Source organism: Antennarius striatus, chromosome 17 (genome assembly GCF_040054535.1).
Source record: "Antennarius striatus isolate MH-2024 chromosome 17, ASM4005453v1, whole genome shotgun sequence".
Lineage (NCBI taxonomy): Eukaryota > Metazoa > Chordata > Actinopteri > Lophiiformes > Antennariidae > Antennarius > Antennarius striatus.
The window spans coordinates 875,848-893,379 of NC_090792.1; the positions used below are offsets into that span (position 1 = coordinate 875,848).

At 42.5% G+C, this 17,532-nt stretch overlaps 1 protein-coding gene across 1 annotated transcript in view; it reads left to right on the top strand.

Annotated features, from left to right (window-relative positions):
* crybg1a (crystallin beta-gamma domain containing 1a) overlaps positions 1-17,532 on the top strand; it is a 40,202-nt gene that overhangs the window by 21,209 nt on the left and 1,461 nt on the right. Inside the window, exons 3-23 of the mRNA XM_068339180.1 lie at positions 1,027-2,282; positions 3,273-4,156; positions 4,651-4,761; positions 9,289-9,452; positions 9,958-9,996; positions 10,088-10,206; positions 10,647-10,824; positions 10,931-11,070; positions 12,179-12,305; positions 12,398-12,433; positions 12,881-13,038; positions 13,241-13,367; positions 13,495-13,640; positions 13,880-14,006; positions 14,109-14,138; positions 14,241-14,353; positions 14,599-14,731; positions 14,814-14,953; positions 15,347-15,470; positions 15,795-15,953; positions 17,246-17,408. Coding sequence (XP_068195281.1) covers positions 1,027-2,282; positions 3,273-4,156; positions 4,651-4,761; positions 9,289-9,452; positions 9,958-9,996; positions 10,088-10,206; positions 10,647-10,824; positions 10,931-11,070; positions 12,179-12,305; positions 12,398-12,433; positions 12,881-13,038; positions 13,241-13,367; positions 13,495-13,640; positions 13,880-14,006; positions 14,109-14,138; positions 14,241-14,353; positions 14,599-14,731; positions 14,814-14,953; positions 15,347-15,470; positions 15,795-15,953; positions 17,246-17,408 — 4,474 coding nt within the window. The remainder of the gene's footprint in view (positions 1-1,026; positions 2,283-3,272; positions 4,157-4,650; positions 4,762-9,288; positions 9,453-9,957; positions 9,997-10,087; positions 10,207-10,646; positions 10,825-10,930; positions 11,071-12,178; positions 12,306-12,397; positions 12,434-12,880; positions 13,039-13,240; positions 13,368-13,494; positions 13,641-13,879; positions 14,007-14,108; positions 14,139-14,240; positions 14,354-14,598; positions 14,732-14,813; positions 14,954-15,346; positions 15,471-15,794; positions 15,954-17,245; positions 17,409-17,532) is intronic.

Genomic DNA, 17,532 nt, shown 5'->3' on the forward strand with positions numbered 1-17,532 from the left:
TGTAACTAATAAATGTAACTTAATGTAACTCAGTGTAATGTAACTAAATGTAACTACTCCTTAATGTAACTAATAAATGTAACTAAATGTAACTCAGTGTAATGTAACTAAATGTAACTACTCCTTAATGTAACTAATAAATGTAACTAAATGTAACTCAGTGTAATGTAACTAAATGTAACTACTCCTTAATGTTAAATAACTGAATTTCTGACTGATTCTAGTTCCAAACATTACAGTTAGACAGAAAAAACATGTTTGTTTGTTTCTCTGTTCTAACATAAATCCTTTTCATTTGTCAGGTTATTAAACCCACAGAACTCCATCAATCAAGGATCAAACTATCAATCAATAAAGAAAAATAACATCAGACACAAGTTAGGACATTAACTTTGTTCACTACGTTTAGTCAGAGTTGAAATGGGCTGAACTACTGCATTGTGGGAAATGTAGTTTTGTCAAAGAACACTTTTGACCTGTTTATTTTTACACTGACCTTTAATACTCTTGCGGGCCACATTAAATGATGTGGAGGGCCACATTTGGCCCCCGGGCCTTGAGTTCGACACATGTAGTCTACATGATGGACTGGGCTCTTCACTCACACATCCTGAACTCTCCTTAAAAAAGGTTAACCCAATCTGATTTCAATGTGTTTTGAACCTGGAAATGAAAATAGAAAGTTCTATTTAAAACTGATTTCTTATTATCACAATTGATTTGTTATTATTATCATTGCTAGATAAATATGGACAGCAAACTATACAAGAATTAGTGTATGAAAAGGAAATTTATACTTAATACTACTCCTCTTTTTTAGTACTTTTTCAATAAACCAAGTTAATTCACCTGGTGTCAAAAATAAGTGAATCCAGCCCATGAACTCCACTCTGTATACTCTGAAGAATTTGTATTCAGACATCGCATCGCCATACGGTTTGTCTATTTTGGCAAAGACCAAAGAAAATCACATCATTCCATCACATTAATATTTGTCCTGTTTGCTTCTCTTCTGTCCTCTTTCAGAATTCGGAGGAGAAGAAGGGGATGTTCAACCGCATCAGCAATTTCTTCAGCTCCAAGAAGAAGAAGAGCAGTGGGCGGTACCCTTCAATCGCCTCCATCGGCACCGTTTCCCCAACATCCCCTTCATCTCCACGTTCACCCACGTTTCAACACGACGATGAACAAAAGACGCCAACTCTGTCTCGAAAAGACGAAAAGCGCCATGAGGACCAGAGCTCCAGCCACACCTCCCTGTCTGAGACAGAGCTCCCATTCGCCGACAGCAACAGCAGCGGGAGGAGCAGCGTGAGGGAGGTCCGCGTGTGCAAGGTCAGCGACCCCAGCAGTGACGATAACTCCGGGAATGTGACCCCCACCATTCTGACTTTTGCTCATCCTGGGACCAAAGGAGGCTCAGAACCAGGATTTGCTAAGTCGGTGGTGGAGGAAGTGAGCAAGAAGCTGGAGGCTTGTCTGGAGGGAGGGAGCATCCAGAAAGCAGGAGGGGGCAGTGGGGGCGATGCTGTCAAACAAACGACACTGGTAACACCTTCCAAAGCAACGGGGGGCACAAAGACACCGGATTCCACCTCTGTCCGGGGTGTGTCAAAGAAAAAACTGGTGAAAGAGGAGATTAAGAATAGTACTGCTCCAAACGGAATAACGTCAGGCTCACACGTGAACACCCCCCAGCAGAAAGATGGAATATCAGGGGGAAACAAAGGGGCTCAGGTGTTTTTTGGGGAATCTGTGGCAACCAGTCCCTCACAGAACGAGCAAGTACTCAAACTGGATTCTCCTGGCCATCTCCACAAAGCCATTTGGGTGGAAACATACCTGGGGGAGGAGGACGGGAAGAAAAAGAAGGTTGTAATGGAAGAAGGGGAGGAGGGCTTAAAGGTAGACTCGCCCCCCTACCTGGCCGTACCTGTCCAAGTCATTCCTGAGGGTGACTCATTCAGTGTTCCGAGCCCCACATCGTCTCTGCCACCCCGTGGCAGCGTTCCAGAAGCAGACACCACCCTGGCGCCGCCTGCGGGGGCGTTCCAAACAGAAGGGACCGGTGCCGACAAGAATGCACAGGAAGACTCAGAGGAGAAACGCAAGGAGAAAGAAATCCACGTCACGCGTAAGACGGTCAACCTGCCCTCCAAACACAAAGCTTTGGCCCGGAAGGTTTACCTGAGCTCCGAATCAGACGAGTCTGGTGAACAACCAGCGGGAGAAAACAGACGAGGTTCAGAGAAACAGACGTCCGACGCAACAGAAGTGAAGAGGTGAGTACCTGTGTGTGTTAACCCTTTGTGGTCCCCTTTCATCCTCCGTTTGATCCTGTTGAAAAATGGAAGCAGGGGAGCTTCAGAGAGCTGAGCCTGAATGCAACCTGAGCTCTGAGTTCCCATAATCCATTGTTCTGAAGGAAAACAATACTGGGTAAACATGCACTGAGATATTAATATGTAGGACACCTAATCAAACAAATCCACTGATGTTTTACTTTAAAGGGCTCTAAATTGTCCTTACAACCCCTGACTGTACTTACCGCATTCTAAGTAATAAGATTAAGGTCAAAGATTGACATTTAAGGAATACTTTATCTTATAAAGTAAATGTGCATCACCTAATATATTACTAAAATAAATAAATGGTTAGCCTAGCATTGGATAAAAACTGTGAAGACAAAAAGATAAATTTTAATTTGTTTTTATTTAGTCTGTGAGAATAAATAATGAGCTGTTTAACGGATTGTGTACCAAGGCACTGACTAGTTTGGAATGTAACCCCCTGCTGTCTCTGCTTTGGTATCTGTGTGGGTTATCAAACGACACCAGGATGCAGATTGTTGTATATAGTCCCTTTTTGCTTAAGTTGAATCAGATTGAATGGAATGTGTCTGAGCCCAGCTGCACCTGATGTTCATTATCACTGACGACAGATCAGTGGTTCTTTTAAAAACTGTTTTTTGGGATCTTGAGGTATCGTTATTGTCGCTTTACACATGACTTTATAACTTCAGTCTAATATTCCTGCAGACTGAACATCATGTCACCCATTTCTGTGACTCTGCAGACAATTCTTTTCTGTGCAGAATTTGTATTGTTTGGGCGTTAGGGAGGAAATCCTGACCACCACATGGTGTAAAGGTTGGGCCCAAGATCGCGTGATGTTTAGAAGTACAGTCACTGTTATGAGTTGTAGTGGTCAGATTTTTTGCTCTTGCTCTCTAACTGTTTCTCTTCCTCAATCGGTCTTCCTCTCTCCCTCAGGCTGCAGAGCGTCCAAAAAAGTAATGTGGGAGTTAAGGGAGTCAACCTGGAACCAGTCCCAACAGCAGATAGAAAAACAGACCCTGGTACAGTCACTCCTGATCAAATAATTAAAGTCAAAGCAAACTCTGGGATGTCTGGATCTGATGCTGCTGCTGCAAAGTCACCCCCTGCACAAGGGGTTAAACCCCCATCAGAAAAGAGGCAGATCAGAACAGGTGAAGTAAAAGCCCAGTTGTCAGTACCTGTCAGCAAGGACAAACATGTGACCGCAAAGGTTAAGGTTGATAGAGAAGTGGACACTTCTGGTGAGAAACCATCACAGAAGAAAGATAGCAACCAGGACACCGTTTCTATGGTAACCACTGTGAAAGACCAAAACCTCAGTGGCCCCTCAAGGTCAGGCTCAAAGTCAAAAATCCCTGTTAAAACTCCATCGGATGTGAAATCACCAGTGTCACCAGATAAATCATCAGTGACTGATGGGTCAGAGGTCACCGTCCAACTGCAGAAACTACCCAGAACCACTGAAACACCACGCGTCACTACAACCAAAGCAACGCCAGGAGACATATCTCCAACAAAAACTACAGACCAGAATGTAGTAAAGCCAATTATTAATCTGGCAAATAGCATGAAAGAAAAAGACCAAGAGCAGAGTGTCACTGAAACAGAAACAACAACCAACACAGACGCTCTGCATGCCAAAACACCAGGGCAGCGTCAGAAGGAGAATAACGAGTCCTCCCCAGCAAACAGTCGGTTGCCCGTTCCGAAGAGAAACAGTGAGATAGTTGAAAAAGTCGATAAACAGATTCCAGAGAAACAAGGAGTAAGTCCTGGGGATAAAATTGGGAATGAGAAATCAACTCTTGAAAACTCGGGTAAGCTTATAAACCATAGATATGATGTGTGGTAGGCAGTGACTCAGGTTTAATTTTTAGGTTTTAATTTTTTTTTAAAATTTATTTACTTTCATTTTTAAAGAAGTGGTTAGATATTTGAGAAATGTTTGTTTTTATATATATGTATATATATAATATATATTTTTATTTATATATATTTATATATTTGAGAAATGTTTACATTTTTATATACGTACGTGCGTGTGTGTGTGTGTGTGTGTGTGTGTGTGTGTGTGTACACACACACTGTATATATAAATATACTGTACATTAAATAATAATTTTTTTAATTTTATTTTTATTTTAACTGCTGATTCATCCTAATGACACAGATGTATGAGTGGTATCAATATATTCAATTAATTCTTAGCCACAAAGCAAGTGAATGGGATTAGAACCATATCTTAAAGGTGTATTTGTATTCTGAGATTGTCATTTTCTTTATTAAAACCATGTGTTTGTTTTTTCAATAGGAAACATGTCATCAACAAAATCATCCAAAAGCCTCTCCAACAAAGGTGTTACTAACACAGACAGTGACACAGCCATCACAGGTGTCACTCCTGCTCTCATCAAAGGAGAAGGTAATATCTGTTTGTCAAAAAAACCTGACCAGAGTCACACCAAAAGTTCAGTCAAGGATTTAGATAATCTGTCGGTATCGATAAGTAAACTTCCAATAAAAATTCAGAAAAGCTCCAATGAGGTAAAATCCAAAAAAAAGTCCCAACCTGAGGATTCTCACAACACATCTTCATCCAAACAGGGTGATTCACATACAAATGCTGAAACAGGGACAACTATCAAACCATATGAAGCGATTATAGGAGAACAAGTGAAGGAAACCACCATTGTTGATGGATTTATATTGAAGTCTCTGCCAACAGAAGAGGAACCCAAAATAACAATCACAGACAAACAAGTAGATAGCACTGGGACTGAGCAGAAGAGTACAGAGTTAGCTGACGTGAAACCAGAAGAAGCTTTGGACATTCTGACAGAGACTGTTACTGTTGGTGAATCACCCAAGAATGTTCAAAATCAGCCGGACAAAGAGCCTCTTTTACTAGCAGCAGAATTGGAAAATCAGGGGAAAGACTCAGAATCAGACAAAAGGTTGGATGATGTAACCGTGCAAGATCCACAGAGCAGTTACATGAAGGAGATCAACGATGTATCCGCGGAGAGTGAAAAAGGGAAAGACGTGCCAAACGTACAGAAATCAATAAATCTATCATTAGAAAAGAAACCTGTAAAACTAGACAGAGAGGATAGAACATCAACTGAAGTTACAGATCTCAGAGAAACGATGACAACAGGGCCAGAAATAAGTGAACCCCCTGAAACCTCAGCTACGGTACTAAAATCTGCAGCTCAGAGCGCTGAAGATACTAAAGAAGAGATTAAAATGAAGAAATATGAGACAAATTTACCCTGTGAGGCTGTTGATTCTGAAAGTAGGAAACCCACATCAGACCCAAATGTAAAAATCAAATCTGTAAAATCCAAACCTCAAAATGTTGTTGAACAGCAACCAAAGTCTGTAACAAAAGAAGATAGCAAATTAGTAGAAAAATTAACCAAAAAAATAGGTGATCAGGAACAGGAAAAGCTAAACGTCGTTACAGTGACAAAACAAGATGATCAGCAGATGAAGGCATCATCAATAGACGACCACCTGGAAGCACAGCCTGTTGTAACAGATGCATTGAGCAAAAAGATTGAGGGAACGGAAAAAGTACCTACAAGTACCGATGCTGACAGGAATAGTGAAGATCACAAAGTACTTGTAGGCAAAGATGGGATCAGAGACAGGGATTTAAATCAGGACACACTCACTGATAATGCAAAGGGAAAGCAAATTCTTGAACTAGAAGCAATTAGCACTAAACCTCAGAGGACTGAAAATAGTAAGAGAGAGAATGAAACACCTGAGACACAAACATCAGTCAAGACAGGAGAAAGACAAGTTTTACAAATAGATCAAACTGTAGAACGAAGCAAACTTGTGAGCAACGGCAATAAAGAAGCTGAAACCAACAGTTTGATGAAGGAGACTGCAATTTCAAATAGTAGGACTGACATCAGTATTCAGCAAAAACAGACATCCACAGTCATTACAGAGCATGAAATTATTCCCAAACAAGCAAAAAAGAAACTGGTAAAATCCAATTCTCAAAAAGCCATACTGGAAGAGGAACCAGAGACGGTAACAAAAGAGTCTCCAAAGACAAATGAAGATATTAACTCAGCTGGAGAGATAAGTGTTTTAACAAATGAAAAGTCTAAGGAGAAACAGGAACAGAAACATCTCATGAAGGTTGAAACGGCAGTGATCAATCAAGATGATCAACAGGTGAAGACATCAATAACCGATGAAAAACAAGAGCCACAATCAGCTTCTGTAAAACCGATTGATGCTTTGAGTGAAGAGACTGATGGAGAACAAAAAGATGAGCTCAGTGTCATTCCAGACGGAGAAACTAGAAACACGGATGCTGAGAAGAGCAAAGAAGATAACAAAGAACTTCCAGCCAAAGACGAGGTCAGAGATGGAGAATCAGCTCAGGACACACACGCTGACACTGCAAAGGAAAGTGAAACTCCAACACAAGGAGCTGATAGTACTAAACCTCAGAGAGATGAAGCTACTGAAGACGTGACTGAAACAAAGGGTTTGCTGAAGGAGACTGTGTCTGTTACTGCTCAGAGTAAAGCTAGTGTTCAGCAGGAGGACATCACAAAACAAGAGGAAAATAAATCAGCATCAGAACGTCCAACCAAAGAAAAGGAACCAGAGACGGTAACAAAAGAATCTCCAAAGACAAATGAAGATACCAACTCAGCTGGAGAGATAAGTGTTTTAACAAATGAAATTGAAACTAGAAAGTCTAAGGAGAAACAAGAACAGAAGCATCTCATTACAGAAGGTGTTGAAGCTGAAGATGTGTCTGTTACTGCTCAGAGTAAAGCTAGTGTTCAGCAGGAGTCCACAGTTACTGGAGACCAAGATGAGATCATCACAAAACAAGAGGAAAATAAATCAGGAGCAGAACGTCCAACTGCAGAAAAGGAACCAAAGACGGTAACAAAAGAATCTCCAAAGACAAATGAAGATACCAACTCAGCTGGAGAGATAAGTGTTTTAACAAATGAAAAGTCTAAGGAGAAACAGGAACAGAAACATCTCATTAAAGAAGATGCAGTGATCAATCAAGATGATCAACAGGTGAAGACATCAGTGACAGATGAAAAGCAAGAGCTACAATCAGTTTCTGTAAAACCGATTGATGCTTTAAGCGACAAAACTGATCAAGAACAAAAAGATGAACTCATTCCAGACGGAGAAACTAGAAACACTGATGCTGAGAAGAACAAAGAAGATAACAAAGAACTTCCAGCCAAAGACGAGGTCAGAGATGGAGAATCAGGTCAGGACACACACGCTGACACTGCAAAGGAAAGTGAAACTCCAACACAACGAGCTGACATTACAAAACAAGAGGAAAATAAATCGGGATCAGAACGTCCAACTGTAGAGAAGGAACCAAAGACGGTAACAAAAGAATCTCCAAAGACAAATGAAGATACCAACTCAGCTGGAGAGATAAGTGTTTTAACAAATGAAATTGAAACTAGAAAGTCTAAGGAGAAACAAGAACAGAAGCATCTCATTACAGGAGGTGTTGAAGCTGAAGATGTGTCTGTTACTGCTCAGAGTAAAGCTAGTGTTCAGCAGGAGTCCACAGTTACTGGAGACCAAGATGAGATCATCACAAAACAAGAGGAAAATAAATCAGGAGCAGAACGTCCAACTGCAGAAAAGGAACCAAAGACGGTAACAAAAGAATCTCCAAAGACAAATGAAGATACCAACTCAGCTGGAGAGATAAGTGTTTTAACAAATGAAATTGAAACTAGAAAGGTGAAGGAGAAACAAGAACACCTATTTAAAGATGTTGAAGTTGAAATTACAGGGATGAAGCAAGATGATCAGCAATGGGAGAACTCAAAGAAAGTATCTGAGACTGTTAGTGATTCAATAAACGTAGAGCAAAAAGACGAGTCCACAGGTAAACCAGTTAGTACCGCTTCAGAGAACAAGAATGAAGGCACTGGGGACAAAACACAGACAGACAGTGGTTTGAAAAAGGAGTTGCAGTCCTTAGAAAAAGAGAAAAATTTCAACCTCAGTGATCCACAGAAGCCTACGAAGCTAACAGTCGATGACGGTTTGTCTCTTTCAGCTAACATGAAGCAACCTGCTTCATCTCAGAGTCTTCAGTTAAATAACGAATATCCGTCTAGCTGGTTAAATGTAGAAAGTCGTGAAAAGAAGAAGAAACCTAGAAGAAGAGCAGACGCCTCGGCCAGTGAGGATGAGTCTCTAGAGGCTGGTAACTATGGAGATTTCATCAGGAGTATTAAGGAGGGCAGTGTTCCCTTCTCACAACCTCTGAAGAAGAATTACCGTAAAAAGTCCCCGTCTCCACCTTTCGCCATGCCAGCAATCGAGGAGCACAACTTTGAGATCATGTTTGAACCCAAAGAATTCCAGTTTGGCTTAAGAAAAGAGAGCAAAGTGAAGGACCTCTCCCCAGCAATGGTGATTAAACAAAGAGCAGCAGAGAGGAAAGGACGGACTCTGGAAAAACGCGCTCAAGATAAACCACGTCACACAGATAGATCAGTGGATGAAGTGGGAAAAGATGGAGATCAGAAGGAAACGGGTTTGGAAGCAAGAGAAGGAGAAGTCAACACTGGGAAAGAGTCTGGGAAGCTCACCCCCCGACTGGGACGGATGTCCATCCTCTCCAGCTTACTGAGTTCTCCTCGCTCCTCCAGCAAAACCAAAGAGGACGCCGCCGCCGCTTCAGACGGCGTGCTTCCTGAGAAACAAGAGGACACGTCCGCGCTGGAGAAGCAGGGGACAGATTTATTCCTGTCTGGAGGTGTAGCCGGTGAAGGTGTGGAAGGCATTGCTCAAGGCGGGGGCCTTGACGTAGGTCATGTTGGAGGTGGTAAAGCTCCAGTCAGTGAGTCAGCACTCAGTTCTTTGTCTCGTCCGCCTTTGCCATCGTTGTCTGAAATAATTCTACCTGAACATTTAGAAAATGACCTCAATCAGAACAAAAGCGAGTCGGAGGCCCCCCCAGACTCCACCCCGCCGACACAGACCAAACTCACTTCTGAAGACCAAGTGATGAACGAGGCTCCAACCAGCATCCCCAACCAGAAGGCTTCCAAAAGTGGACCTTCTTCTTCTAAGATTAAGGTAAGGATATCATTTAACCTTTGACGGTTAAATAAAAAAGAAACTTTTAATTTGGAATTGATTTTTCAACAATTTCGTAATGATTAAGTCTTCAGATAGAAGCATTTGAAAGAAATAGCTGAACAAAGTCTTTTCTATTTTCTTTAGGCATTTGCAATAAGCATTTATGTCTCCTTTTCCATGTTAATATATCTTAGTTAATGAACTTAATGTCTTTCAGTTTAATGTTGATGAAAATTATCAGGCTTCAACATTTAACAGAAAGTCATGCACTGCTTTTTAAATTATTATACTGTAAATCCAAGATGAATATTTTGAATGGATAGTTTAAAACCGATAAACATTCTGTTCGAGGTCATCTACATAACATACAAACTTGATTTAAATAACCTAATCACAAATGTGTGCAAATATTATTGTAAAGCAAACATCAAAATTAGTTATACGCTTACATCTAATCATAGCATCGTGTTTCCATTCACTCACGTGTTACTTTTTCTTTCAGCAACCTGTAGTAAGAGGTTTCCACAAAAGGCCTGGAAAGGTAAGATTCCATGTTAAACAACGGTTTGTGTCACTGCTTAGTTTTGTGCTGTGGATACAGTATTTGATGAAACGTTTATTTCCTCCATCAGATCATTGTTCATGAACATGACCAGTTTGGAGGAGAAGCTTTTGAGCTGTATCATGACGTAGAGGATGCCACCATGATGAAGCTGTCTCCTGTCATCTCAGTCAGAGTCATCAGAGGATGGTGAGTGTTGGTCTGAAGACTTGAACACAAATTTTGATTATCAGTAAATTCAACAATAGCATAGATGATGAGAAAATGACCAAGTCGTCTATTATTATTATTATTATTATTATTATTATTATATTATATTACTATTATTATTACTATTATATTATTATTATTATTATTATTATCATTATTATTATTATTATTATTATTATTATAATTATTATATTATATTACTATTATTATTACTATTATATTATTATTATTATCATTATTATTATTATTATTATTATTATTATTATTATTATTAGGCATTTTTACACTGCCATTTATCCCAGATTGTTCCTTCTCTGTTCTTTCTTGTTTCTTGTTGTTCTATCTTTACACAGATCTATTTAGATTATCAATATTGAAAATGTTCAGTATTTTGATGGTGTGATTTTCTTTGTCTTTAGCTGGCTCTTCTATGAAAAGCCTGGCTTCCAGGGCCGTATCATTGCCTTTGAGGAGGGTCCTGTGGAGCACATTGTAAATATGTGGGCAGAGGAGGGAACTCCAACCACATTAGATGAGACGGGTCAGCCGATCCCAACAGAACCCATGGTGATAGGCTCTATCAGACTGGCTGTGAGGGTAAGAAGGGATGCAGTGCATGTTTGACTAATGTGGGACAAATAAGTTGTCTTATCTTTTACAGTTTTAATAGAAGACAAACGTTTGAAGTGTATTTGTGTTGTAGGACTACAGCGTACCCCGCATTGACCTGTTTTCAGAGGTCAACGGTTTGGGCATGACTTCGTCTCACTGTGACAGCGCCGTGGAGCTGGGCTCATACGGGATCCCACAAACCACCAGTTCCATTAAAGTCCACTCTGGAGTGTAAGTTCACCTGAGGCAGGTGCTGAGGCTGTTCTGAGTCAGTGTTTTATCTCACAGCGAATGTACAGTTGTGTTCAAAATAATAGCAGTCTGTTTAAAAAAGTGAGTGTAGCCCAAAACCCTTGTAATGGCTTTTATTTCCATGCATTGGGAACACTGCACATTATATTCTAAATCAAAACATGAAGAAAAAAGCAGAAATTCTTTAATTACTTTACAGAAAATGAAGAAAAATGAACATTGGGCTGTTCAAAAAATAGCAGTCTGCATTTTACTTTACAAACTCAAATATTTACTGTATAAACTGAAAAATACCCAGGATTCAGCATTCCTATGAATCCCTAAACTAATATTTACTTGTATAGCCACTGTTTCTGAGAACCGCTTCACATCTGTGTTGCATGGAGTCGACCAACTTCTGGCATCTGAACAGGTATTCCAGCCCAGGATGATTTGACAATGTTCCATAATTCCTCTGCATTCCTTGGTTTTGCCTCAGAAACAGTATTTTTGATGTCACCCCACAAGTTTTCTATCGGATTAAGGTCCGGGGATTGGGCTGGCCCCTCCAAGGGCCACCTGGTTGACACCTGTTCTTTCACAGATGGAATGACTTCACTAACTGAACTCCACACTGCTATTTTTTTGAACACGTCCCTTCAATTCATTATTCAATGACACAGACTCAGGTCCATGCATATCATGAATGTTGGCTCTGTTGGCTTTCTATGACCCTACTACAGCAACTGGTAAGTTATTTGCCATGCAGTGATATAATTTCTACCAAAAACAGGTTATTCATATTGGACTGCTCTTATTTTGAACACAACTGTATTTACGTGATGGTGTTGCATGTGGAGACATATTGCTGTTGGTAATACTAGACTGGGAGTGTCTGTAACCTGACACAAAGAGCAAACTGCAGACTGGAGCTCATGATTGACGGTTTTACCTGCAGCTGATTATCTCTGGTTAGTGTTTATGTTTTACAGTGGTTGTGTAGGCGGTGTGAGAGTACATCCATTGTGTTGAGTTCCTTGATAATGTAGTTGAAATAAACCCTTTTAAATGACTATGGAGTGAGTAACCCCACCCCCCACCCCCACAGCTGGTTGGTGTACAGCGACCCTGGGTTTGGAGGTGTTGTCGGAGTGCTGGAGGTTGGGGAGTATCCCTGCCCAAAGGCCTGGGGTTTCCACGACCCGTTTATCGGTTCTATCAGACCCCTCCAAATGGTACAGTATAGTACATGAATGTAAATATGTATACTTACTACGTAGGCATGTTTTGATTGTTTTGTTCTGACGTGTTTGTCTCTTCATTATAGGGAACAATAAGGGTTGAGAATCCCAACGACCCCAAGGTGTGTCTACATTACATTTCATGACTTGATGTGTGTGTGCTGTCTGCAGAGAACACAGGCTGACATGTAAACACAAAGCGTGACACCACAATTATAAATCACCGAACCAGTCCTGCTAGATGATGAACACATTTAAACTTAAAACGGGTCGGAATACATAGTTAAATTATAATTAAGACTGTTATCAAACTCACTGTGGGATTATACAGACATAGTAAAAAGAGTATAACTTAACATATATAACATATATATTATATATGTGTGTGTATATACTGTGTGTGTGTGTGTGTGTGTGTGTGTGTGTGTGTGTGTGTGTGTGTGTGTGTGTGTGTGTGTGTGTGTGTGTGTGTGTATATATATATATATATATATATATATATATATAATACAGTATAATATAGAGATGTTGTTATGTTGAAGTTTGCTTCCTCTGCTGTTTTCATCAAGGCGTTACTGTATGAGCGGCCCAACTTTGATGGGGGGTGCATTGAGGTCAGCGGCGATCAGCCCGACTTACAGGAAGAAGCAGAGGACGAGAAAACAGGGAAACAGGAGGAGAGGAAGACTCTGTCTGCAGTGGGGTCTGTGAAGATACTCGGTGGTCTGTGAGTAGCTGTTTTAAGACGGTGATCAATTATTAATTATCTGTGACTTACAGCCAATCAGAAGGACGTGTAGCTTTAAAAATCAAATGGGTCGGTGGAGTTCTGGTTAGCCTTCCTAGTGAGACACATCCTGGTGGACTATCACTGTGAACCAGTGAAGTAAATGTGTATTTGAGGTTGTGTTTGTGTTTTGTCATGGTAGCTGGGTAGGCTATCAAGACGCAAACTTTGAAGGCCAGCAGTACATCCTGGAGGAGGGACAGTACCCAAACTGCTCTGACTGGGGAGGATCTGAGGACGGGCTCCTCTCACTCCGCCCTGTGTGCACCGTCAGTACCAAAAATATCATCGGCACTTATTGATGACGTTGATAGTTTAGTTTTTTTTGGTCACCTGCAGCATCAGATGAGAAAACGGTTTTGTTTCCAGTTGTTTTATTCTCTCTCTCTCCCTAAGAACGTCCTGTCTCCACGCATCAAACTGTTCACTGAGCGGCAGTTTGACGCGCGTGGGCTCAGCGTGGACTTGTTGGTTCCAGTCATCAACCTGGACGAAACCGGCTACGGAGTCAAAACTCAGTCTGCCAACATCATGAGTGGAGTGTAAGTGTAAAAAGATAAACTGGGTATAAAGAAGGAGAGAAGCGTTTGTCGTCCACGCCCTCATAATGGTTCTCAGGGTGTGTGTTTCTCCCCTCCAGGCACAAGTGTTTCGTCACTGTGCACACGATTACACTCATTATTGTACAGAGACAACCTGACCTGGATCTCTGTCCAGCAGATGTATTGATGAATTTCTGTGGTGAGTTTCTTTCTCACTACTGGTTTTGTGGTCCCGACAGGTGGGTTTGCTTTGAGAAGCCCAGGTTTAGTGGTGAGCTCTACGTCCTGGAGAAAGGCCTGTATGCAAGCCCAGAGGACTGGGGGGCTTCAAACTTCAAGATCTCCTCCGTACAACCAGTCTTCAATGTAAGAAACCTCAAGAATGGATGAAAGTCCAGTTAAAGTTCAGGTTTAGTTCATCTTAACTGTAGTTGACCATGTCTTTCATACCGATTCTCAATTTTATAGGACACCTCAACTGGAACAATGAATTTTAAGGTATGAGTCCCGTTCAGGCTTCACATGAAACTGATTAACCCTTTGTTACTCACGTGTCCTGGTGTGTTCTCACTGTGTTACTGCGTCCTGTATGTGTTCAAGGTGCTGCTGTATTCCGAGCCAGACTTCCAGGGCCGGCTGGTGAGTCTGGAGGAGAGCACAGCGGCTCTGGATGAGGACTTCACACCCAGGTCCTGTAAGGTGTTGGCTGGCAGGTAGGAACTGAACCGACACCAGACACCATGATGGACTGTTTGTGTGATGAACGAAGCACACATTTAAAACAAAGAGGAATTCTCTTCACTGATGAAGACAGCAGAAGGTTTTCATATCTGCTCAGGTTGTGAGAAATGATCATATCTACCTGCCTTAACTATCATTACCTCCATGATCATAGATGATTTTAAAGATGTTAGAGTTTATGCAGCATCAGTCGTGTTTCCATGTGTGTGTGTGTCAGCTGGGTCGCGTATGAAGGAGTGCAGTTCACTGAGAACATGTACGTGTTGGAGAGGGGAGAATACCCCAACACAGAGTCCATGGGCTTCCCGTCCTCAGACTGTCCCGTCCGCTCCCTGCAGCCCGCCGGACACGTGAGTCCCGTCTGTCCGACAGGTTTGAACTGAGTCACAGGAAATCTCACTGACCTGAGCTCCGTGTGCGGGTCTGGTCCAGGTGTTTTCTCTGCCCTCCATCACCCTGTTCAATAAGACGGGCTGCAGAGGTCGGCGGCTGGTGTTCACGGGGGGAGCCGTGAACCTGCAGCAGACCGGCCTCGACACACGCGTGCGCTCCGTGAAGGTGGAGGGGGGGATGTAAGTCAGCACCGGTTCAAGTCTGTCATTATTTGTGCTCACAGATGGGAATTTGTCTTGAAATGTATTTGTGTCATTGTTGTCCAGGTGCTGTCGGCTTCATCCATGAAACTAGTTCAGATAATTATCTGCACCATGAGGAATCAAAATAGTGGCTTGTTAACCTGATAGAAGATAGCGTGTTAGAGCAACAAAGTTTAAGATACCATGTTCCATAGATATGTTATAAAGTTTTGAAACATCATTATCTGTAAATATTTTAGTGTTTTACATTGGTCCCAATGTTCCTCTTTAGAACGGTGTTTGTTGGAGCACTAATGGGGAGGAGAACATTCCTCCTTCTCTGGGGGTTCCGTGTGTGTAACCTCTGCGCGCCTCCTGTCTGTGCTGCAGGTGGGTGTCGTATGAATGCAGTAACTTCAGCGGTCGACAGATGCTTCTCCAGCCGGGTGACCTGACCGACTGGTGCGAGTTCAGCGGGTGGCAGCGAATCGGATCCATACGTCCATTACTCCAGGTTTGGGGGGACGGATGAGGAGAGACTGCGGGGCTGGGTCACATAATTATAAGCGCTTGTTTTTATTCTTGTGTGGGAAATAATAATTAACATAATGATTAGATGGGGTGGCGTGGTGTGTAGCACTGTCACTTCACGGCGAGACGGCTCCGGGTTCGAGTCCCCCGCCTCTCGCCCACAGTCCACTGGGACTGGCTCCAGCAATCCCTGTGACAATAAACAGAACAAGCATTAGAAAATGAAAGGATAGTAATTAAATACCAAATAAAACACCACCATATGAACAAACACTCGGGTCAGTGCTGACCTCTGTTCCTCCGGCAGAGGTCGATGTATTTCCGTCTGAGGAACAAGCAGACGGGCCGTCTGATGACTCTGACCGGCAGTCTGGACGACATCACGCTGATGAGGGTCCAGGCTGTGGAGGAGACGGGAGACCTGCAGCAGGTCTGGATCTACCGGGACGGAGAGATCGCCTGCAAGGTACGACACTGTACTACACTGTATTACACTGTACATCACTGTACTACACAGTACTACACAGTACCACACTGTACTACACTGTACTACACAGTACCACACTGTACTACACTGTACATCACTGTACTACACAGTACTACACAGTACTAGACTGTACTACACTGTACTACTGTACTACACTATGCTAGACTGTACTACACAGTACTACACTGTACTACACTGTACTACACAGTACTACTGTACTACACAGTACTAGACTGTACATCACTGTACTAGACTGTACTACTGTCCTACACAGTACTAGACTGTAGTACTGTACTACACAGTACTAGACTGTAGTACTGTCCTACACAGTACTAGACTGTACTACTGTACTACACAGTACTAGACTGTACATCACTGTACTACTGTCCTACACAGTACTAGACTGTACTACTGTCCTACACAGTACTAGACTGTACTACTGTCCTACACAGTACTAGACTGTAGTACTGTACTACGCTGTGGCAGTGGGTGGGGCCTCGCTCACACCCACACTGAGCTGTTCTTCGTTATCGGTCTGACTGAAGCTCCACAACCTGTTTTGAAAAAACCAAAATTCTCCAAATGAAGTTGGTGAAGCTTCTTGTCTTTGGAACGCCTTCAGACTAAAACACCAATAATTGAACATAAAGTAAAGTAGAAATGAAACACGGACATCAGCTGTTGTAACGTACTGTTTACTCTCTGCACGTGTTCAGCTGTGACTTACTGTAGAATACACAGAGTACACAGAATACACAGGAGGGAAAAAACGTGAATACCCAACAGGCTCCATTCATTCCACCAGTGACCTCGTGTTCTTATGCTGGTTTGGATCCAGTTCAGACTGGTTAGCGATGCTACTGCTGTGGTATCTATCATCTGTGACGCCAATGCAGGAGAGTTGAAGCATTTTCTACTATGAAATAACACAATTAGAGAAAGAGGAACATTTATAGTTGGTGGCATTTATAAAAATGAAAAACAGGAACAAGTCTCTGTAGATTAAGTCCCCGTGTAGACTGTCCACCCTGTCCCCATGGTCCTCCCTGTCCCCATGGTCCTCCCTGTCCCCATGGTCCTCCCTGTCCCCATGGTCCTCCCTGTCCCCATGGTCCTCCCTGTCCCCATGGTCCTCCCTGTCCCCATGGTCCACCCTGTCCCCATGGTCCTCCCTGTCCCCATGGTCCACCCTGTCCCCATGGTCCTCCCTGTCCCCATGGTCCTCCCTGTCCCCATGGTCCACCCTGTCCACCCTGTCCTTGTGTCTCCAGCTGGTGGAGGACTGCTGCCTGCAGCCCTCAGGTAACATGATGATGTCGGGCAGCAGAGTCTGTGTTTCTCCTGACCAAGACAAGCCCAACTTCCTGTGGAACATCACCCCGGACGGACTGGTGCGCTTCTTCTTCAAACCTGACCTGGTCCTGGAGGTCAAAGGTCAGTCAGAGTTGTTTTGTCTTTGAGGAGTTTTATTTTTTTATTTTTTTTGGAGGAACTTGAAAACGTTCCACCACCCTGAGTCGTAGTGGCTGTGGTAGTCAACAGCGCCACCTCCTGGTGG